The sequence below is a fragment of the Psittacula echo genome (genome assembly GCF_963264785.1).
Source record: "Psittacula echo genome assembly, chromosome: Z".
Classification (NCBI taxonomy): domain Eukaryota; kingdom Metazoa; phylum Chordata; class Aves; order Psittaciformes; family Psittacidae; genus Psittacula; species Psittacula echo.
Genome location: NC_137742.1, coordinates 12,197,228 through 12,220,466, shown reverse-complemented (window position 1 = coordinate 12,220,466; position 23,239 = coordinate 12,197,228). Strand labels below are relative to the sequence as shown.

At 60.8% G+C, this 23,239-nt stretch overlaps 1 protein-coding gene across 1 annotated transcript; it reads left to right on the top strand.

Annotated features, from left to right (window-relative positions):
- Nucleotides 1–10,424: 10,424 nt before the first annotated feature.
- Nucleotides 10,425–21,434, top strand: NPR2 (natriuretic peptide receptor 2; the record flags this gene model as incomplete). The annotated part of the gene is made up of 21 exons (XM_080637358.1): nt 10,425–11,181; nt 15,952–16,151; nt 16,234–16,347; nt 16,775–16,910; nt 16,998–17,092; nt 17,168–17,300; nt 17,388–17,472; nt 17,576–17,696; nt 18,302–18,376; nt 18,541–18,618; nt 18,758–18,862; nt 19,111–19,182; nt 19,259–19,418; nt 19,492–19,647; nt 19,728–19,896; nt 20,002–20,148; nt 20,293–20,416; nt 20,534–20,602; nt 20,689–21,034; nt 21,131–21,222; nt 21,378–21,434. The coding sequence occupies 21 exons, from the start codon at nt 10,425–10,427 to the stop codon at nt 21,432–21,434; spliced, it is 3,291 nt and encodes a 1,096-aa protein (XP_080493484.1).
- Nucleotides 21,435–23,239: the final 1,805 nt, after the last annotated feature.

The window sequence follows — 23,239 nt, the reverse complement described above, 5'->3', positions numbered from 1 at the left end:
GGTCAGCGTTGAGCTCGTCTTCGCCGAGGTCGTCTTGCTTCTCTATTGCCTTTGCTCCTTCCCTTCTCGCTCTCTCTGAGCGCCTTTTTAATGCTCTTCTCCTGATCCCAACAAGAGATATTTATAAAGTTCAGCTTTACGACCCTGGCCACCAGCTGTGCCCCACTGGAAAAGTTGTAAAACTCATTTCCTGATTTGAAAGGCATGAAAACAAGAGGTAGGATCAAGATTTTTAACAAGCTGTGAAAAGCTGATTCATGCCCTCCAGAAATGTCTCCAGTTGGAAGCCCTGGTGGGTGCAAGGCTCCGCAGCAAGGGGAGATCCAAGGGACCCCAGCAGGATTGCCCTCGGCAGCGTGGTGAGCACAGGAGATCCTGGACCCTGACCAGGATAGCCCCAGGCTCCCCTCTGGTTGTGCTAATCTCTGATCCTTCACAGCAGTCAAGGATTCAGGAGCATCCCATTGTGTAGGGAAGAGAGCAGCACAGGTGTCCTGTCAGCAGACAGTGTGGGATGCAATGGCACTGTCCTTGATGGGGATGGAGATGCTCATGCGCAGCTCCTGGGTGCCAAAACATGGCAGTTTCACCCCATCCTGCCAGGCTCATGGCCACACATGGGTTGGGGGTGACAATGAGGTTTTTGGCCAAGAGCAGGCAGTACAGTCATTGCTGGTGAGGAAGGCTGTACATGAGGCATGACCCAGGGCGTATCTGAGCGGTGCCCATGAAAGTGGGGCTGTGCCTGTGTACATGCAGCACTTACAAGATGCTAGAGCTGAGCAGCCCCTTTCAGAGGCTGGAAACCAGCCCCAGCAGAAATAGGGTAGGAGGGACAAAAGCAGAGACCAAGGTGCATTTGGTCAATGATGAGAGAGAACCAAAGGGCTTGGCTGGAAGCAAGCAGCCCTGTGAAGATGCCTCACGACCCAGAGACAGGCCCATGGTCCTCACAGACCCTTACGCAGAGGTGCTGCCTGTGGGCTGAAGTGACAAGGCTGCTATCAGCTGTCAAAGGGAGGGGATGGAAGGGATGGAGCACATCAGAGCCCTGGAGAGCTACCGGCAAAGGACTGAACTGCCAAGAGAAACCACAGCCCTTGTCAGAGGTGCTGCCGGGAGCAGGAAGCGAGCCCAGCTGGTGAGGAGGTGGTGTCGGTAGCAATGGCATATGTGGGTCATCTTCCCTGCATTAAGCTCCCTCTGTTCTGAGGGGCTGGGATAGGTTTACACCCTGACGCGTGAGGCTGAATATCCCTTCCAGAATTTGTGTTGGCACCCACTATTATAGCTGGGTATTTTTTTCATCCCCATAAATGCCCAATCCCTCCTTGAATCCTGCTAAATTTTGGCCTCAGCATTTTCCTGTGGCAGCCTAATTAAGCACGGAGTGAAAAAGTGAAAAAGAATTGCTTCCTTTTATCCGCTTTGGATTCACCACCTTTGGCTTTGAAGGCACAGTCCCTTCGCGCTGGTCCTCTGGGCCCCCTCGCCATCCTCTTGCATCCCCATCCTGCATCTTACGCTTTGGCCTCTAAAGGACCAACCCCAGGTTTGTATCGTTTTCCCTTCTGAGAGTTGCCCCAATGCTCTCATAGTGCCCTGGGTGATGTTGTGTCCCTCCTGGTGGGGTGCCTGGGGGGCAGTGAGGGTGGGATCAGTTGGAAAAGGCTGATAATAAATCAGAGAAGCTCAAAGCACTCATGAGCAATCTGCTGGATACAAGGACATACACTGAGAGGGTGAAATGTACCAGTGACAAATCAAAGTCACCCTTTTGTGCGGAGCTGCTACTATATAAGGAGGATAAAAGCGTTCGTCGTCAGAGTGGTAAATGAGTATTCCTATTGTGCGTTTGGAAAGAGAAGTCAGGCATGCTGGCAACCACAATGAAATCATCCATCATGGTTTCATCACCGAGTGCGACAAACACTAAACAAAAGCGGTGGGTTTCGTTTGGAGGCTGCAGGATCTGGCTGGAGTTCCAGAACAGCACAGGAAATCTGGGGCAAGAGCATGGCGCTGCTGTGTGGAGGGGCACTGCCCCTGCTCCATAGGGGAGGCATTCCTGGGATCTCTGTAGCCGTTCTGGTTTCCCAAAGAGAGGATAAAGGCTACCAGCCCCCATCATTAGCACCGCTTGCTGAGTAAATGCAGATGAGGAGGAAAGGGGGTCAGGACACCCCTAGGCACGCTGCAGAGGGACGTGTAGTGTGAAGCACCCTCCACACCGTGGCTGTGGGCTGGGGATGGGGCTGGTGGCCCCACACAGCTCTTCTCCCTCCAGGCCTCACTCCTTCCCCTTTCTCCTTGTATCCCTGGGCACCCTTCTGGCCCCATGCAGGGACCAGAGCAGGAGGGGGCTTGTAGCTTGGGAAGCAGCAGCTGGAGTTGGGCTCGGTTCTGGTACCCAAAGGATGCTGATACCCTCTAGCTGCACTAGCAAGTGCATCCCAGAGGAGGTTTTGCCCCACAGAGAGAAAGGGGGGGGCTGGTTTTGGTGCTCACAACATGGGGAGACAGCTGAGACCCAGGGAAGAGCCACAGAAGGGATGCAGGGGCTGGAAGGGGTACCTCACTGTAAGTTCAGCCACTTCATCATGCGTAGGCCAACAGCAGGGACTGGCTGCATGTCCAGGAACACTGCTGGGGAGCAGTCACCATCCTTCAGCACCCCCAGACCCTGCAGAAGGTCACATCCATGTCTCAGCATCCCCACAGCATGAGAGGTGCTCCTGCCCGGCTTGGCCTCTGGGTTGCAGCTCTGCCCAAGAGGAGCTGGGTGCTGCACCCACCAAGGGCACAGCATTGCCCTCCTCTCCCAGCAAAGGCTGGGTCCTCCTGCTGCTCAACCCCTGGTTCCAGAGGATGGCAAGGTGTGTATGGGCATACATGAGCACCCAAACTGGTGGGTGCTGGGGAAGAGTGAGAGCAGCTCACCCCATCCCCGTGGGAGGCAGGGGGGTAATAAAGGATGCTGGACAAGTTGCCATCGGCAGGATCCAGGAGCGTTATAAAACCTGAATCTCCTGAGCCTTGAGCTGGGATTGCAGCTGCAGAGCAGGAAGCAAACAGGATCCCGGCTGGCATTGTGAAAGCAAACACCATAAATCCGAGGAAGTGCTGCGATTGCTGTTTTAGGCACTGGGGAGCTTGGCTCCTGCTCCCCACAAGTCCTTTATTTTCTCTATAAACAGAGAATAAAACCCCAACAAACCCAACCCCAACTTATCGCTCAGCTGAGCTACCCTGGTGCTGCCTCGGGCCCAGGGTGGCTGCAAGATGTGGGTCACTTGCTCAGTGCCTCAAAGATGCTTTGAGCTCCAGAGCCCCCAGGGCAGGGTGCAGGCAGGGAGCAGGCAGGGTGCAGACAGATGAGATGCCAGCTTTAGGCTATGTTCACTTACCTGTGAGCACTCCCTGCTCACTGGAATGGCCAGACCCCAGGGAGAGGCAGGCAGGGGGACAGAAAGAGATGAGCAACCAGGAGCTGGGAAGGGAGGGGACAAAGGGCTACCCAGGGCATGGCAGCCAGCTCACTCCATCCTTTGTCCTGTAGCTGGTAAGCCAGATGGGATTAGCTCCCAGAGGCTGGAAGTACAGGTGAGATCAGAACCAACCCCACCAGGGCTAAAGCAATGGGGCTGCTGCTCCATGAAGGGGACAACGCAGAGGGGTCAGGATGAAAACCTCAATGTCACTTTGCTCTCCTGCCCGCTGGATGAAGCTCGGTGACACTGGAGGAGCCTGGGCTGGGAGCCGTGCTGGCATGTCCTGCGTCTCCTATGGGAGTCCCTGGCCTCGGCACACGCACACTGACCCTGCTTGAAGGGAAGAGCTGTTTCCACCCCATGGGATGGGCACAGTGTTTTGCAGGGGCTCCACAAGCCTGGGTTGGATGGTGTCTGTGGGGCTGCTCCTGCAGGAGGGGGTCTGCTATAGGGTGGTATCTGAGTCCCCAGCCATGGGATGAGGTCTGTTATGGAATGGTGTCTGTGGGTCCCCAGCTGGGCGATAGGGTCTCTTACAGGATGGTGTCTGTGGGTCCCCAGCTATGTAGGTCCCAAGCTGTGGGATGGGGTCTGTTATGGGATGATGTCTGTGTGTCCCTAGTATGGGATAGGGTCTGTTATGGGACGGTGTCTGGGGTCCCAAGCCATGGGATGGGGTCGGGGTCTGTTATGGGATGATGTCTGTGTGTCCCTAATATGGGATAGGGTCTGTTATGGGACGGTGTCTGGGGTCCCAAGCCATGGGATGGGGTCCATTATGGAATGGTGTCTGTAGCATGCACTCTGCCCACCACATTTCGGGTCTGTCCTCTGCACAGCTGGTGCTCAGGTAGAATTCCATGGGCCAAGCAGCCCCATGCCATGACCCCCTCAGGCTCCCTTTCCCTCTTGCCCTCTCACACAGCCTCATCTCTTGCTCTCTCCCGTGCTCCATCCCTTTCCATCACCCTTGTGCTGTTAATCCCTGCCCTGTGCCAGGCCAGGTTTTGGCACTGGTGTGTGAGCCATGCATCTCCGCTGCCCTCATCCCTGCCGCTGCGCTGGCACCCCAGCACCCAGGTACCCCAGCACAGAGGTGTGCCGCATGCATCCCATGGCTCTGCCCTGGCTCTCCTCAAGGAAACGTGCGGGGTGTTTAGGAAAACAGGCCTTGGCACCCGCCGTCCATCCCGAAAACACGAAAACATCCGTGCGGGCAGCGAGCACGAGAGGCGGCACTCCATAAATCCCCTGGAGCAGGTGCTTTGTAGTTGGCACAAGGAAATGAGCACATTATTCAGCTCGGCTTAAGCCCTGAAACGCTTCCTGTCCTGTGAGTCAGAAATAACCCCGGGAGATCATTCCTGGGCCACGCAGGAGGTGCACCAGCCAAAACAGTGCCATGGGAGACCTGGGGGCCTGGGGACCTGCCCGAGGGGTCAAGCACAACGTGGTGGAGATGGCTTTGCTTTGGCCAGCAGCACTGATCCCATCCTGTGGGATGTGCTGGGGAGCCCCTGGGGATTCCCAGGCCTGTCCTAGGCACCATGACTCAGTGGGATGCAGGGACTGGGAGAGCCCCAGTAGGCACTGGGACTTCCTGGTTCCTGGATGGATCCCACAGATCTTCCTCAGCCTCCTTCTAGGATCAGGAAGGCAGATCCTCCCTTGCACCCTGCATCATCCTGGGGGATCACAGGCATCCATGGAAGCACCCTGGGGTGCTGTCATGCTTTAGCAGCACCCTACAAGAAAAACCATGGATGGTGGTGGCTTCGTGGTGGAAGAGACCACATGGGCATGAGGCCGGGACTGCTCATACCCAGCATGGGGGTCCTGGAGCAGATGGAGGGGAAAGCAATGCAGTGAGTACCCCAGCACATCAGGGGCAGGGTCCTCCTAAAGGGGGTAATGGTTGACATGTCCTGTCCCAGTGCCCTGCAAGGACACTCGTAGGGTCCCACTGTGGGTCTGGGACATGGAGAGGTGTGGGGCTCTGCCCATGGACACACTGGACCAGGGAGATGATACAGCTGCGGCATCACCCACATTATTCCCTTTAAGGTATTTGCTCCATTTTTGCTGCTATTGGCACACAAACCCCCAAAACAAACAAGGACCCCTTCAGGTTTCCCAGACTGCAGAAGCACAGGAGGCTCAATATATGCAAAGGCTCCCCTTGTGCTTGCACCCATCCATTTGTGTTTCATGACCAACCTGGCCAAAGCTATCCCAACCTTCTGAAGATGTTCCTCTCCCATTTAGGTCTGGGTGGCTCCTCCAGCACTGGGAATGGAGAGCCCAGCAACCCCCCTGGCTCCTAGTTGTATGGAGATGGGGATCCTCAGTGAAGCCTTCCCCATCTCTGCCTTCTTCCTGTGCCCCCCTTCACAACCCATTGACAGCCCCCAGCCTCCAGCAGGATGGTGTTGCTGATGCTCAACCTCTCCATGACCCAGTGCCATACATGCCCTGGCACTGCCTCCTTTGCCTGGCCCTGCTGGAGCTGACCATGCTGCAGGCACTCCCTTGCAGTGCCTGTGCTCTCATTACAGCCACCTCCTGGAGCTGACAGGTTCTTGGCCCCGCTCCACGTGCAGAGGTGAGGGCATTTGGCAGGGCCTCGCAGCCCTCGAGCACGGGTTCTGCACCTGAGGAGGTGCAGAAACAGTTCTTAGCGATTAAACAATCATCAGCTTTGGTCTGGATGGAAAACAAGATGGGAATATCATGGGCATGAGCTCCCCAGGGCTGGTGGGCACGGCTGTACCCTTGGTGCAGTGCAAGAACCACCATAGGCCACCGTGGACTTGCACAGCCAACCACGGTCCATCATAGATCACCGTGGACTCCAGAGACTCCCATGGACCACTACAATCCGCCATGGACAACCATGGGCTGCCTTGGACTATCATGGACCACCACAATCCACTGCAGACCAGCATCAAAGTCTGTGGACTGCCATAGACCACAACAGACCACCTTGGACTATCATTGGCCATCACAGTTCACTGTAGACCACTGTGTAACTCTGTGAACTCCCACGGACCACCACAGACCAATACAGTTCACCACAGACCACAAACCATCATGGACAACCGTGGACTGCCATAGATTACCATGGACCACCACAGTCAACTGTAGGCCACCATGAAGCTCTGTGGACTGCCATGGACCACCACAGGTCACCATGGAATCATAGAATCCTAGAATAGTTAGGGTTGGAAAGGACCTTAAGATCATCCAGTTCCAACCCCCTGCCATGGGCAAGGACACCTCACACTAAACCATGTCACCCAAGGCCTCATCTAACCTGGCCTTGAACACCGCCAAGGATGGAGCATTCACAACCTCCCTGGGCAACCCATTCCAGTGCCTCACCACCCTCTCAGTAAAGAATTTCTTCCTTAGATCCAATCTAAACTTCCCCTGTTTAAGTTTGAACCCGCTACCCCTTGTCCTGTCACTACAGTCCCTAATGAAGAGTCCCTCCCCAGCATCCTTAGAGGCCTCCTTCAGATACTGGAAGGCTGCTATGAGGTCTCCACGCAGCCTTCTCTTCTCCAGGCTGAACAGCCCCAACTTTCTCAGCCTGTCTTCATATGGGAGGTGCTCCAGTCCCCTGATCGTCCTCATGGCCTCCTCTGGACTTGTTCCAACAGTTCCATGTCCTTTTTATGTTGAGGACACCAGAACTGCACACAATGCTCCAAGTGAGGTCTCACGAGAGCAGAGTAGAGGGGCAGGATCACCTCCTTTGACCTGCTGGTCACGCTCCTCTTGATGCAGCCCAGGATACGGTTGCTTTCTGGGCTGCAAGCGCACACTGATGCCAGCTCATGTTCATTTTCTCATCGACCAACACCTCCAAGTCCTCCTCTGCAGGGCTGCTCTGAATCTCTTCTCTGCCCAACCTGTAGCTGTGCCTGGGATTGCTCTGACCCAGGTGTAGGACCTTGCACTTGACATGGTTAAACTTCATAAAGCTGACATCAGCCCACCTCACAAGCGTGTCGAGGTCTTTCTGGATGGCATCCCTTCCCTCCAGCGTATCAATTGAACCACACAGCTTGGTGTCATCGGCAAACTTGCTGACCATATGGACCTCCATGGAGTGCCATGGACCGCCACAAACTGTCACGGACTGCCAGGGATGGCCAGGGATGGCCATAGACTGCCATGGACCACTACAGACCACCATGGATCACCACAGCTCACCACAGAAGATCATGGATCTCCATAGACTATGGTAGACCATTACTTCCACCATAGACCATCATGGAACTCCATGGGCTGCCACAGACCACTATGGATCACCATGGACTTCCATGGACCACCAGAGACTGACTGCCAGCAGGATCAGGGCGCTGAGCACAGGTCTGTGGAGGGAAAACTTGTCGGACGTGTGATGCCAAGTGCAGAAAGACTAAAACTCAGCATGGGACTAGTGGATGGGGAGGTGAGATGGAGTGACAGAAGCCCCAAAGCATGGTGAGCCCCAGCCCTACTTGCCCCAGGGAGCAGCCTGAGGGCACAACAAGCCCCACAACACCCCATGCCCACCTCGGTTCCCCTTCCCCTATGTGCGCTCGTGTGGGGATGCCCTGCTCCGACCAGGGACGCAGAGCCGAGGCGGACGTCCCGTGTGCCCTGCGGGTGTCCGCGCACTGCCCCGTGGGTTGCAGCCGGTTCCGCCGCCTCTAGGGGCGCACAGCGCACGATGCGGGCACCGGGCCCCCTCTGCTGGCACGAACTCGCAAACACGGGGTGCCCAGGACACCCCATCGCGCCTGCAGCGAGTCCCTCTGGCTGCCCCACTCCTTTCTTCACCACATCTCGTCTCGGTTTCCAATGCGCCTCCGCATCCTGCATCCGAAAGCATCACCCCGGCAAGAGGGCACCGGCCCCGGGGTCGGGCACAGCCGCGGGCTCCGTGCGCCGTGAGCCCCCAGCAGCAGACGCTGTGGTCCCCGATGGGTCTGTCACTGACCCACCGTGCCCAGCTCCACACGCCATGGGGAAGCTCTTCCAGACCCTTCCCCCTTCTCCCTTCCCTTTGCTGATACTCGCTGTCGGTTGGATTTCATCGTCCTTCGGCTCAGGCACCGCCTCCGGCTCCGTGCTGCGACCGGACCGGGGTATTTATAGCCCGCAACACAATCCCCAGCGCGGGTTGTGCTGGTATTGATGAACCGGGCTCGGTGACCCTGCGAAGGAAAGGACATATGTCACTCGTGGCGCGGACACCTGCAGTGACACAGCCGTGATTGCAGCAGCCCCAAATGCGGGGGGACCCTGGGGTGCCATGTCCCCCGCTGTGGGGCCCTGCCCCGAATCACAGGAGGGGACAGGGACCCCCCATCTGTCCCTCGGCGCAGCATCCCTCATGCATCCCATCCCCACGGGATTTTGCAGGGTGGGAAGTACCAGCAAGAACTGGGGGTTCTCGTGTAGCTATTGGGCTCCCCAGCACCCCACACACTCATGCCGCCTCCCATAGCTCTGAGCAGTGGGGCAGGGTCAGGCAACACACACACATCCCCCTGCACACTCCACACACACCCCCCCTCCCGCCCGATGGGAGCAGGCGGCAGGCTGGGAATGTGAGGAATGCACCGCAGGCATGCTGCCCCTGCCCAGCTTCCCCCGCCCCACAGGCCCCCCTGCAAGCCGGGGCACCTCTGTGCCCCCCGGGCCGACGCAGCCCCCCCTGGCTGCCATCACCTCACATCCTTACCCCATAGTCGAGATGCCCCGGCCCCACGGCATCCTGCCCCATAGCCAGCTGTTACCCCCTAGAGCACTCCCCTGGGCTCCACGGGCTGCTCCACGGTCCCTTTCTTCCCTATTTTCCTCCCAAGGCCTGTGATCCATAGCACAGGGGTTAGAGCCTTAAGCCCCGCACTGGTGACATGCCCCCTGCCTCCAGTTCCCCCCAGCCGGGGCAGCAGCGACACCAGGTCCCTGTGGCATGGCTCCCCGCTTGCACCATCTGCTGCCCGGGAACATCCTGTGTGTCAGGGGCATCAGGATCCCCATGGCATCCTGCTTCCGCAGTCCTGACTCCCCAGTTGCCATCCTGCATCCCGAATCCCCAGGAATCTCCCCAACCTCCCTGCCTGCCCTGGGTGGGGATATCCACATCCAGGACACTGGATGTCCCACCAAAGGGGGCACCCAGATCCCAGCATCCCCTCCCCAGAGCCCGATTCTCCCTGTACGCCACAGCCCAAGCCCTCCCTGAAATCCTTGTTGGGGTCACCCCTCTCAGCCACGCACCTCCTCACACCACCAGTGGGACACCCCCCAGGGCACCCGTTTGCCAAGGCCCCATCACGTACACCCCCTGCACTCCATTGCCTGTCGCAGCCCTTGGCGGGTACCCCCAAAATGGGGCACCCCTCCCCAGTTCCCATTCCAAAACCTGGATACCCACTCCCGAACTGGTCCTTCTGGACGTCCCCGGAGCAGAGATACCCTTCCACAGTCCCCCACGTACCGGGGACACTCCGAACACAGCTGCGCCCTCCCCACCACCCCTCTATAAACCCCCTATAGAGCCCCAGCACCTCCTCCTCAACCCCACACAACTGGGGGCCTCCGAACCTGAGACGCCCCTCAGTAACCCCTCCTAGGGGACCCGCATCCCCGCTTCCCATCCCCTCCACCGGGGACCCCTAGAAAGTGATCCCCCCCCTTTTCCTCCCCAACCGGTGCCCCCCATCCCGCTAACCCCTCCTCCCCCCCCGGGGACACCGCCCCCGTTGTCCCCCCTCCCTGCGGTGCCGCCCATCCCCGTGCCGTCCGGCCGGGCGGGGCCCGGCGGCAGAGGGCGCTGGCCGGCCCGGGGCGGTGCCGCCGGGGGGGGGGGGGAAAGGAGGGAGCAGGCGGCGGGCGCAGGAGCCGCGGGCGGCGGAGGAGGCAGCGCGGCCCATGGCTCTGCTGCTGCCGCTGCTGCCGGCGGCGCTGCTGCTGCTGCCGCTGCTGCCCGTGTCGCTACCGGCGGGAGCGGGAGCGGGGCGGCGGGCGGCGACCCCCGACGGGGCGGCGGCGGCGGCGGCGGCCAACTTAACGGTGGCGGTGGTGCTACCGGAGCGCAACGTGAGCTACGCGTGGGCTTGGCCGCGAGTGGGGCCGGCGCTGAGCCTGGCGCTGGAGGCGCTGGAGCGGGGCGAGCCTCCGCTCCTGCCGCGGCCCTTCTCGGTGCGCGTCGAGTTCATGAGCTCGGAGCTGGAGGGCGCTTGCTCCGAGTACGTGGCACCGCTCAACGCCGTCGACCTGAAGCTTTACCACGACCCCGACGTCCTCTTCGGGCCGGGCTGCGTGTACCCGGCCGCGTCCGTGGGGCGCTTCGCGTCGCACTGGCGGCTGCCGCTCATCACCGGCGGGGCGGTGGCGGCCGGCTTCAGCCGCAAACGGGAGCACTACAGCACGACGGTGCGTACCGGGCCCTCGGCCCCTAAACTGGGCGCCTTCGTCTCCCACCTCCACGCTCACTTCAATTGGAGCGCCCGCGCCGTGCTCCTCTACGTGGACCGCAAGACCGACGACAGACCCTACTACTTTACCGTCGAGGGTGTGTACCAGGAGCTGCAGGACGGCAGCAACCTCACCGTGCGCCACCACATCTACTCCCCCGACGAGGGCGGCCCCGACACCGCCGTGCACTTCATCAAAGCCAACGGGCGCGGTGCGTGGGGCTGTGGGGAGAGGGGGGCGTCGGGGGGATCCCACTCGGGATAAGGCTGAGAGCCTGGGGGGGAGAGTGAGCGGAGGGGGTCCCCGCAGGGGAGCTGCGCAGGGATCGGAGGCGGGGGGGGGGGAGGCGAAATCGTCCGTGGGGCACGGTGAGGAGGTGAGGATGTGGTGGGAGCTGTGTGGGGCACAGCTGGGAGGTGGGGGTGTGGGGGGACTGGTGTGGGGCACAGCGGGGGGATAAGGGTGCAATGGAACCCGTGTGGGGCACAGTGGGGGGATAAGGGTGCAATGGGACCCGTGTGGGGCACAGTTCGGGGACAGGGGTGCAGTGTGACACACATAAGGTACAGCAACAGGCTGAGGGTGGAGTGGGACCTGCCTGGGGTGCAGCAAAGGGGTGGGGTGCTGTGGAGCACATGTGGGGCACAGCAAGGGGTTGAGGGTGTAGTGGGACCCATCTGGGGTACAGCAAAGGGATGGGGACACGATGGACCCGTTCAGGATACAGCAAGGGACTGAGAGCACAGTGGGAGACAGAAAAGGGTTAGAGGGGCAGTGGGACCCATCTGGGGTGTTGCAAGGGGGTAGGGGGCCACTGAGATCTGTGTAGGGCACGGCAAAGGGCTAAGAGGGCAGTGAGATCCTTGTGGGGCACAGGGAGGGGATAGGGAGGCAGCAGGATCCATGTGTGGTGCAGCAACAGGCTAAGGAGACAGTGGCACCTTTGTGGGGCACCGTCAGGGTCTGAGGACACAGCGGGATCTGTGTGGGGCACAGCAAGGGGCCAAGGACATGAAGGGACCCATATGGGGTGCAAAAGGGGGTGGGCAGAGTGAAACCCTTGTGAGGCACAGCAAGGGTCTGGGGGCACAGGGGGACCTATGTGGGGCACGGAGAAGGGCTAGGAGCACAGAGGGACCCATGTGGGGCGTTAGTATGGTCTGAGGGCACAGTGGGACCCATGTGGGGCACAGGCAGGGTGGGCAAAGCAGTGAGGGGTGGGCACATTTTGTCACGGTGGGGCTGGGGGAGCAGCAGGAACTGCATGGGGAGGTGGGTGCAGAGGGGGGGGCAAGGCAGGACCTGAGACCCCTGGGCCACCCAGTGCCAATTGGGGGACCCAGGGGAAGGTGGGAGCCATGGGGTCCTCCTCCCTGCCCCGCTACGCAGTCACCCTGTGCTGGTGAGGACCCTGACCTATGTGGGGCATGCGATGTGAAGGGTGCTGAGGCCACCTTACCCTCTGTGTTAGCAGGACCGGGGCGTCCCACGGGCAGGCAGGACCCAGCCAGAGGCTGAAGGTGATGGTGTGGACGTGGCCGTCTGAAGGGCAGTGCTGGCAGTGGTTACGTGCCTGGGGCCGAGGCGGTTGTGCCATGACCGTGCAGAGCCCCCAGCCTGGCACCCACGCTGTGTCTGTCCCCTCTGTGCCCCATGGATGGCGCTGGGCATGGCCCCACCCTGCTGATGGATGGGTGCATCAATCCAGTGCCTGTTGAGAGCCCCAGGAGGGCGGCTATATTGGGAGCGGGAGGAAATGGAGGGGCTTACGGAGGCAGCTGGAGAGCAAGGGCAGCCTGATGCTCGTTCATTATTGATGAGCGGGGTATTGATCCCGGAGCCAGCCGCTCTGCGATGCTTCTTAATGGATCCTGAGATGCTGTGTCATTAAGAAGGACATTGAGCTGGGACCAGTGGAGCCAGATGAGCCAGTGGGAGACATGATTAAGGCTGGGAGCTGTGGCTGGGGTGCTTTGGGGTGCCAGACTGGGTTCCCCATGTCTGAGTATCCCATGGTGGGCTGTGGGAGATGAGCAGCTTGTGGCTGCCCCTCATTCGCTTGGCTGAGGGACTGGGATAGAAGTTGCCTGCATGCACCGTCACCAGCCGTGGAGCCATGTGGGATGGGGGCAAAGGACCGTGCAGGGAAAAAGGCTGAAATCAGTGATTCCCATGAACGTTTCCGGCTTGGTGCTGTAAATCACCTCAATGGGAATCGATCCCTCCTGGTGCAGGCAGAGGGTTGTGGCTGATGGGGAAGGAGGCCAAGTGTGGGCAAAGACCTGGGCTGCGAGGGGGTCTGGGCACCCAGAGATGGGGCAGGATGTGGGGCTGGGTGCTTGGCCCCACGAGGTGGGTGCTCAGGGCTGCGATGCTGATGTTGGGTGCTTTCCTAACCTGGGATGTGGGGCAGGGAGTGGGGACCTGCAAAAGTGTCCCGAGGTGCCCACCCCTGCATGGCGTAGCACGGAGGGGGAAGCAGAAGCTTTGGTCACAACCACATCTGTGTCCAATGACACAGCATTTGTCCCTCTTGGCATCACCTTCCTTTGCCCATGAGTGGGCAGGAGTTTGGAAAACTTTTCCTGGGGGAAGCCACTTCCTTGCCCCACTGTGTGCCCCTGATGCTGCCAATTCCTGATGTTCCATAGAGCAGGCACAGCGGGGTGTGGGTACATCGCACTCCCCATTGCCCCCCTCAGCAGTGCCTGTGCGACGTGCAGGGGCCCGCGTCCCTCCTGCCACTTGTAAAAGCACTGATATAATTAGAGCTGTGGCTGAGGGAATTACCAGAGCATCTGCCTGCAGAGCCCAGGTACCTGCCTGGGGGATGGCTGGGTGCTGCCGTTGAGAGGGGAGTGCATGCGGTCCTCACCCCTGCAGTCCCTATGGGCATAGGGCAGATGCTGGGCTGGGGCCCTGTGCTGATGGGGCTGCTCGTAACTGGGATTAGCTACATAAACCCAGGATTTACCCTCTCTTTAGGGTTGTCTTCCACCATGCAGGTGTCAGGCAGCGCCTTGCCACTCCATCTGCACACTCATGGTCCTGCCCATCCCCATGCATCATGGGCACCCCTTAAACAAATGCTTGTGGGCTGCCTGCACCCCAGCCTCACAGGACCCCATTCCCCTTGTCCTTGGTGATGCTGGGGCTGCCTTTGGCCATTCCCAGTCCCTGCAGGGTGTATGAGCAGGCAGGGATGCAGCTGCCGGTGTCACCGAGAGCCTCAAGCATTGACCCTTCCCTTCTGTGTGGCTCCTGCAACCTGTCCCCGGGGACCCGCGCCGGCGCCAGCCCCCCCCCCCTCGCTCGGTGGCCTCTGACCGGGCAGGTTTGTGCCGCCGCCGCCGCGGCTGGGGCTGCCTGCCCGGGGTGCCCACCATCTGCCACCAGCTGCTGCGGCTCCACGGCCTCTCCCAGCGCCTGCGATGGGATGTGAAGGGTCCCGGGCGGTGTCCCCACGGGGGGACCCTCGGCCTCTGGATGGTGGGATGGTGCTGAGGTGCCCATCCTGGCTGAGAGACGTGGGGGGGGGCACAGTGCTGGCTGCAGGACCAGCCAAGTGTGCAAGCCGGGAGTGTTTATTTGAAGCACTGCAGCACTCACAGGGAAGCCATTTCAGACCCTGGAACGGGGTTTTTGCTCAGGCACAGCCCAAGCTTCTGTGATTTAACTCTCCCCCATGCCCAGGAGCATCTCCTCACCTCGCCGTGGGCTTCCCATGCCCATGGTGGCTGTGCTGGGTTCCTTCTCCCTCCCCAGCCCCCATAGGTGACCGACCTGCCAGCACTGCTGCCTGCATGGCCGGGTGCCCTCCAGCAGCAGGGACCCCATCCCATGGCGTGAGGCTTCCCCGCTGTCCCCAGCCCTCCTGGTGCTCCAGCCCTGGGCCCTATGGAGAAGGGCTGTGCGCCGGGGCCAGCGCCCAAGCGTGACATTCCTCCCGCACCCGCCGCCGCCTCCTCCGTTGCTCAATCCCGGGTTCCCAGCCAGGATGGCTGGAGCGGGGGCCCTGGTTTTCCGGGGGGAGGGAGGAGGCAGTGGCAGGATCCTCAGCAAGGGCAGGGAGGGCCCCTGCTCGAGGGGGTTCCAGACACTCTCCGGCGCCCATCCCCACATCCCGCGGTGCCGTGTGCCAGCTCCACACTGCCCCTATGCAGGACACGGGTGGGCATCGCACCGGGGCTGTTTGAGTCCCCAGCAGTGGATGGGGACATGTGGGGCAGGCGGCCGGGGCCTGGGCACCCCCTTGCCGTGTGGGTCAGAGCAGTGAGATGCTCTGTTTCCAATTAGCGCTGCGGCCGCCAAAGGTGCTGGAATCCGGGAACCTGCACATTCCTGCCGCACGGCTGGCCGGCCACAAACCCAAACATGGGCTTGTCCTGTTGCTCAGACCATGCTCCCCAGGGGCCTCCGGCGCCTCTGCGGCCCCCCCCCCCGGGGCCCTGAGTGGGGTTGGCGGGGAGCAGATGGGGAGGTGATGCCAAGGGGAGGCATCCTCAGGGTGGCCTTCGGTGGAGCAGGATGTCGGAGGTCTGTGTGTGGGGTGTCTGCCTCATGTTTTGCAGCAATGGTTCTCTCTGTTCTCTTTCTCCCCTTCAGCATAAGGTGGCTGATGGGGCAGGAGTAGATCGGGGCCAACAAGGATGATGGGTCTGAGTGGGCTCCGTGGCTGTGGGGTGTGTGGCATGAGAAGGTGGTGAGCCAAATACTGCTCATCTGCCTGCTTCATCCTTGCACAGGCATTGAGTATGCCTCCAGGATTGCTCTGCCCTGTTGCTCCAGGGAAAAGCATCCAACCCCATGGGAAAGCATCCCGCCCCATGGGAGCATCCCACCCCACGGGAAAGCATCCCACCCCATGAGAGCATCCCGCCCCATGGGAAATCATCCTACCCCATAGGAAAGCATCCTGCCCCATATCTGCCCCAGGATGGGGTGGCATCACCCCCCCTGACGCCTCCCCTCTCTCCGGCAGTGGTGTACCTCTGCGGGCCACCAGACATGCTGCGGCAGATCATGCAGCTGGCACAGCAGGAGAACCTCACCAACGGTGACTACGTCTTCTTCTACCTGGATGTCTTTGGGGAGAGCCTGAGGGGTGACTCTGCCCGCGATGCCTTCAAGCCCTGGCAGCAGAGCCCAGGACAGGACTCAGGGCTGCGGGAGGCTTTCCAGGTGAGCGGCACGCACCAGCCTGGGGACAGAGACCCTTCCTCCTGGTCGTGGTGTGTGAACCGGGTGCTGTGCTTGGTTGCAGATGGTGCTGGTGATCACCTACTACGAGCCCCAGAACCCGGAGTACCAGCAATTCCAAACCCAGCTCATCCTGCGGGCTAAGCAGAAGTTTGGGGTGCAGCTCAACTACTCCCTGGTGAGTGAGTCCTGCTGTGTGATGGGGTGGTGGGATCCTCTGCATGGGGCTGTGGTACATCACCAGGATGCACAGGGTGGGATATGGTCATGGGCAATGCAGGAAGGGCCATCCCAGATGGGAACAGCCATAGGCACTGCCGTCCACTGTCATTTAGTTATAGATGCCCCATCCCTGGCAGTGTTCAAGGCTGGACTGGACGGGGCTTGGAGCAACCTGCTCTAGTGAGAGGTGTCCCTGACCGTGGCAGGGGTTTGGAACTGGATGAGCTTTAACGTCCCTTCCAACCCAAACCATTTTATGATCTCCACAGGGTGCGTGTTGACCCCGGTGTGGGGTTATGGAGTGAGTGCATGGCCCTGGTGTGGGGATCCTGGGTCTGGGGGGCTCCTGTGTGCATATGGGTATGGTGAGGTTCCCCTGACAGATGAACCTGGTGGCGGGGTGTTTCTATGACGGGATGCTGCTGTACGCCATGGTGCTGAACGAGACCCTGCGGGAGGGCGGCTCCAAGAAGAACGCCACGCACATCATCGAGAAGATGCGGGACCGCAAGTTCCAGGGTAACGCTGGGGCAGGGACACACAGGCTGCGGGTATCACTGGGGTCTTGTGGTCCTTGTCCCACCTTGGCTCTTGCTTCTCCTGCAGGGGTGACAGGGCTGGTGAGCATGGACAGCAACAATGACCGGGACACTGACTTCAATCTATGGGCCATGAGCGACCCGGAGACCGGGCAGTATGAGGTGGGGAGCATACCGGAATCCTGCGGGCAACTGGGATGCTGGGGACTTGGGGGGGCTTAGCTCTCTCTGCCATAGGTCGTGGGGCACTACTCGGGTGTGGAGAAGCAGATCCACTGGCTGGGACGACCGATCCCCTGGGTGAAGGGGGCTCCCCCCTTGGACAACCCACCCTGTGTCTTCGATGTAGAGGACCCCTCCTGTGACAAAAGTGGGTCTCAACATCCCTCAGTCCCCAGCACCCTTCCCTGTGCATGCAGGGCAGCTGGGCCATGCTGATATCCCCTCCTGCCTGCAGCCCCTCTCTCCATGCTGGCCATCGTGGCTTTGGGTACCGGCCTCACCTTTGTCATGTTTGGCATCTCCAGCTTCCTCATCTTCAGGTCAGTTGGGGCTGGGAGACCTGGGTACCAGGCACCTCTCAGCCTGGCGCAGAGCAGGCAGGGCAGGGGGATATGGGGTCTCTGACCCTCCGTGTGCCTACAGGAAGCTAATGCTGGAGAAGGAGCTTGCCAGCATGCTGTGGAGGATCCGCTGGGATGAGCTGCAGTTCGGGAGCCCTGAGCGGTACCACAAGACAGCGGGCAGCCGGCTCACCCTGTCCCTGGTGGGAGCTGCAGCTCTGGGGCAGCCCTCCTCCTGCCCCCGCCCCTGCCCCTGTGCTGCCCTTCCTCCCTGTGCAACACTCCTCCCCTGTTATCCGTTACACAGCCCTCCATCACCTTCAGAGCCCCATTGCATCCATCCACTACACAGTCCTACATCCCTACGTAGCTCTCCATCCCCTATAGAGCCTCACTCTATCCATCCCTTCCATGACCCTTCATCCGTGCAGAGCCACTCCTGATCCATCCCTTCCATGACTTTGAATCCCTGCAGAGCCACTCCTGATCCATCCCTTCCATGACTTTGAATCCCTGCAGAGCCACTCTTGATGCGTCCCCTACATAGCTCTGAATCCCCTACAGAGCACCATACCGCATCAAACCCCTATGGAGCCTTCCATCCCCTACATGGCCACACCTTATCCGTTCCCTACATCCCCTGCAGCACACCATACCTCATCCTGCAGTCTTCACCCTCCCTACAGAGCATGCAGAGCCTGTCCTGCACCATCCCTTGCACTCCCCTGGGTGTCCCTGCCCTGCTCTATTGATGCCTGTCAACCCCCCAGCCCAGCATCCCCATCGCTAACTCCCTCCTTCCTCACAGCGCGGCTCCAGCTATGGCTCCCTCATGACCAGCCATGGCAAGTACCAGATCTTTGCCAACACCGGCCACTTCAAGGTCAGTGCAGCAGGCAGGGGGAGCTGAGCCACCGCCCTAAACCCTTCCTAACTCTGTTGGGGTTCTCCCCTGTGGCTGTACTGCTGCCCTGCCAGATCCTGGCACCTTCCATCCCTCCCCAAACCCAGCGGTGCTGATCTCTTCTTCCCATCCCGGTACCCCAGGGCAACGTGGTGGCCATCAAGCACATCAACAAGAAGCGCATTGAGCTGACACGGCAGGTGCTCTTTGAGCTGAAACACGTAGGTGTGGGGTCTGGGATGGAGTGGGGACCCTGCTTGGGGGTGCAGGGGCTGGTCCTGGCTGTGTGGGGGTGCTGGTGAGAGCAGCAGCCCATCCCATCTGACCTCAATCCCATCTGGGCTCTGCTTCCATGTGCAGATGCGGGACATCCAGTTCAACCACCTTACCCGCTTCATCGGGGCATGCATTGACCCCCCCAACATCTGCATCATCACTGAGTACTGCCCACGGGGCAGCCTGCAGGTAGGGGAAATTGGGGGTCGCCGGGTGACGCTGATGGTGAGCTGGGTGGGCTGGGCATTGGCAACAGGGCTGTAGATGCTGGTGGCCACAGAAGCCCCATAAGACTTGCAGCAGAGGTGCCCAAACAGAAGTCAGAGATGGAGGGGAGGGGATTGGTGCTGCAGAGCCCCCTGCAGATGGGTGCTTGTGGGGCTGGTAGCAGTGCCACCATCCCGTTGAGCTGGGATCCACTCCATGTGCTGTCCCAGGATGTCCTGGAGAATGAGAGCATCAACCTGGACTGGATGTTCCGCCACTCCCTCATCAACGACATCGTCAAGGTACCCAAGCAAGGGGCATAAAGGGCTGAGGGATGCACCTGAGGGATGCCGGCTTCACCCTGTCCGTCCGTCCCAGGGAATGGCCTTCCTGCACAACAGCATCATCGGCCACCACGGCAGCCTCAAGTCATCCAACTGCGTGGTGGACAGCCGCTTCGTGCTGAAGATCACCGACTACGGGCTGGCCAGCTTCCGCTCACCCTGCGACGGCGAGGACACGCATGCCCTCTATGCCAGTGAGTGGCTGCTCATGGGGACCAGGGGGGTGGGGTGGCCCTGTCTCACCACTCCATGGCTGTGTCCCACCAGAGAAGCTGTGGACAGCCCCGGAGCTGCTGCAGAAGGGGCGCCTGCCCACCCCGGGCATGCAGAAAGCTGATGTCTACAGCTTTGGCATCATCGTGCAGGAGGTCGCGCTGCGCAACGGCCCCTTCTACATTGAGGGCATGGACCTGAGCCCCAAAGGTGAGGACGGGGGGAAGGTGTGTGGTGGTCCCATCCCTGCTGGGGTGGTCACGGTGCTCACTACTGGCTACTCCCTGCAGAGATCGTGCAGAAGGTGCGTAACAGCCAGAAGCCGTTCTTCCGGCCCTCCATAGACATCGGGGTGCACAGTGAGGAGCTGGCCGTGCTGATGGAGCGCTGCTGGGCGCAGGACCCTGCCGAGCGCCCTGACTTCAGCCAGATCAAGATCTTCATCCGTAGATTCAACAAGTTGGTGGCTGGCGAATGGGGAGGGTGGCCCAGGGGGGGAGCAGGGATGGCCATGGGGGCTGTGGTTGGGGGCTTTCCGTGATGCCAATGACTGTACTCCGGCAGGGAGGGCAGCACCAGCATCCTGGACAACCTGCTGTCGCGCATGGAGCAGTATGCCAACAACCTGGAGAAGCTGGTGGAGGAGCGGACGCAGGCCTACCTGGAGGAGAAGCGCAAGGCAGAGAACCTCCTCTACCAGATTCTGCCCCAGTGAGAGAGGGGGAGATAGGAGTCTGTGTGGGTCTGGGGGTTGGTGTGGGGTCAGCAGTGGGATGCATGGAAACAGATGAAAGGGATGCGGAGGGAATGGGGTTGTGGTGGGAGCTCACCATCATCACCCGCCGTCATTGCCAGCTCTGTGGCGGAGCAGCTGAAACGTGGGGAGACGGTGCGGGCTGAGGCTTTTGACAGTGTCACCATCTACTTCAGCGACATCGTGGGCTTCACTGCCCTCTCGGCAGAGAGCACCCCCATGCAGGTGAGAGCAGGGCTCGGGGGACAGCCCTGGCGTGGGGGCTCATACCCTGACAGTGCCATTGCCGGGGCAGGGGGGATATGCCTGCTCTCAGCCCCACATGCACCCTTGCTTCACCAGGTCGTGACGCTGCTGAACGATCTCTACACATGCTTCGATGCCATCATCGACAACTTTGACGTCTACAAGGTGAGGGGGGTGCCAACAAGCTCAGCCCCCGAGGTGAGGCAGGCAGCGAGGAGCCTGGGGTATACCTGCTGCCCTTGACCCCGCAGGTGGAGACTATTGGGGATGCCTACATGGTGGTGTCGGGGCTGCCAGTGCGCAACGGGAAGCTGCATGCCCGTGAGATCGTCCGCATGGCCCTGGCCCTGCTGGAGGCTGTCAAAACCTTCAAGATCCGGCACCGTCCCAATGACCAGCTGCGGCTGCGCATCGGCGTGCACACCGGTGAGCACCGGCGCCGCGGACGGGGGGCACCCATCCGCCCTGCAGCAGCCACGAGCATCCCTGTGCCCGCAGGTCCTGTGTGTGCTGGGGTGGTGGGATTGAAGATGCCACGGTACTGCCTCTTTGGGGATACAGTGAACACCGCATCTCGCATGGAGTCCAATGGACAGGGTGAGCCATGGGGAGGGCGGATGGGGTTCAGTGCTGCAGGTCATGCCCCGCTTCCAGACCCAGTCATGTCTCTTTTCGTCCCTCTGTGCCAATCAGCCCTGAAGATCCACGTATCATCCACGACCAAGGAGGTCCTGGATGAGTTTGGCTGCTTCGAGCTGGAGCTGCGTGGGGATGTGGAGATGAAGGTGAGGGCACGGGGACACCAGTGGGGTGACAGCGCTTCCTGCCACAGGGTGGGAGGGTTGGGGCTGGGACCCCTTGTGCCCCTTGATGCTGGGGATGGTACCCAAGGACCAAGCACGGGAGGCGGGGAGGGTCTCACCATCCCCTCCATCCCCAGGGCAAGGGGAAGATGCGGACATACTGGCTACTGGGTGAGAGGAAAGACCCCATCTGAGCTGGGCGGCAGCGGCAGAGCCCCAGCCATGATGGGGCAACCAACAATTCCCGGTGCCTGGACCCCCGGGATGCACCGGCACCCTCCTGTCACTGTAGCCCACGTACACACACTGCAGCCACCCTGCTTCAGCAGGGCTTGGGCACAGGGGGCCAGCGGCCACAGCATTGCCTGGCCCCCTCCATTGGCACCAGCAAAGACCAGTTCCCCCTGCAGCCTCTGCTGCGATCCAGCCCCGGGGACCCTATATCCCTGCTTTCCCTTCCCTCTTCTCTATGGCTCAGCTGGCTCTGAGCCTCTCCCGGGGCCTGGTTGCCCCGCAGGCACTTTGCCATCTCTTTTCAGTACCTGGCTCCCCCGGCAGAAGTTGTGCCCATGTCACCCCTACCCGGGGAGGGGGATACAGGGGCTCCTGCTGGGCCTGATCCCTTGGCCAGGGCATGCTTCAATGCTGCGGCTCCCCCCCTCCTTTCCCCAGTCTTCCCCTCCCCTGTATATAACCCCACCGGGTCATGTAAATACCCCCCCTTCCCAGGTGTAAATATAGGAGTCGCTGCAGACTATTTTGTGGAAATACAGACTTCCCCAAATCCCTTCTGTGCCCCGACGTCTGCTTCGCTCTGCCAAGCCGGGGGGGAGACACGAGGGGACGGGACACCCCCAACATGGAGCTGAGCCTGGGATGGGGATGGATGCAGGGAGCATCCCGGGGGTGGCCGGGCAGGGTGGCTGCGGCTGGCGAGGGCTCGGGGCGGTGCTGGGAGGGCAGGGCCGGTGCGGCGGGGTTTGCTTTGGCCTGAGGGCTGCAGTGCGTTCCGCTGAGCTCATGCGCTGGAAGCGCCGCCGCCGCCTCTTACTGGAACCCACCTGTGCCTGGGGATTGGGATGGGGACCGTGTGTCACCCGCTGGGGGCACTGGGAGAGGGCCATGTGCCAGGGGATGGGGCTGTGCCAGGGGCTCTCCCTCTCTGCACAAGGGCCGCAGTGTGTTTTGGGGTACCAGTGATGTGCAGAGGGGATGGAGGGTGTCCCAGTGCTGGCACTGCATGGCCCCACGGGATGCTAGGAACATGATGCTCCCTCTCCAAACACCCAGCCTGAGGACAACCCTGAGGCAGAAAGGAGGCTGAGAACACCCGTACCTCAATATATTTATTGCTTGTGGGACTGTAGGCGGCTGGTCAGGGGGGCGCAGGGCAGGGGCTGGTCTAGGCACTCGGTGATGGGAGTGGAGAAGGATGCGTCCTTCCGAAAGGGGCTGTCCCCGCTGCGGATGCTGGTGACACCTTGGAGGGGAGGGAAGTGGAGAGGTCCCCATCAGCAGCCGAGCCCTCTGGGTGCTGGGAGGGAAGGGTGCCAGGGGGGCTTACAGCAAGGCTGCGGGCTTGCTCCAGCCAGAAGCTGCAGGGCTGCTCCGTGAAGTAGTCATGGGGCTGCAGGTGGAAGCCATGTGTCAGTGGACGGGGGTACGGCATGTCCAGGGGGACACAGGAGCCTTGCAGGCTCACTGGGGGTTGCCACAAGCTGTGGAGGGGGGCTGTCCCCTGGCTGTACCTGGGAGGGGGGCAATGGTGCAGACAGGCAACCCTTGGGTTGGTAGTCCTGGCTGGGGACAGACACCAACTCCATGGGCATCCGATGGGGAGAGATCTTCTTCAGCATCTCTTCCCTGCGGCAGAGCAGATCCTGCACCCCTCAGCTCTGGGTCCCCCTCACCCACAGCAGGGTCCCCTCCTCTGGGGCATGGCCCTAGAGGTTGATGGCACTTAGGGATGCAGACTCACCTGTATTTCTGGTAGAGCATG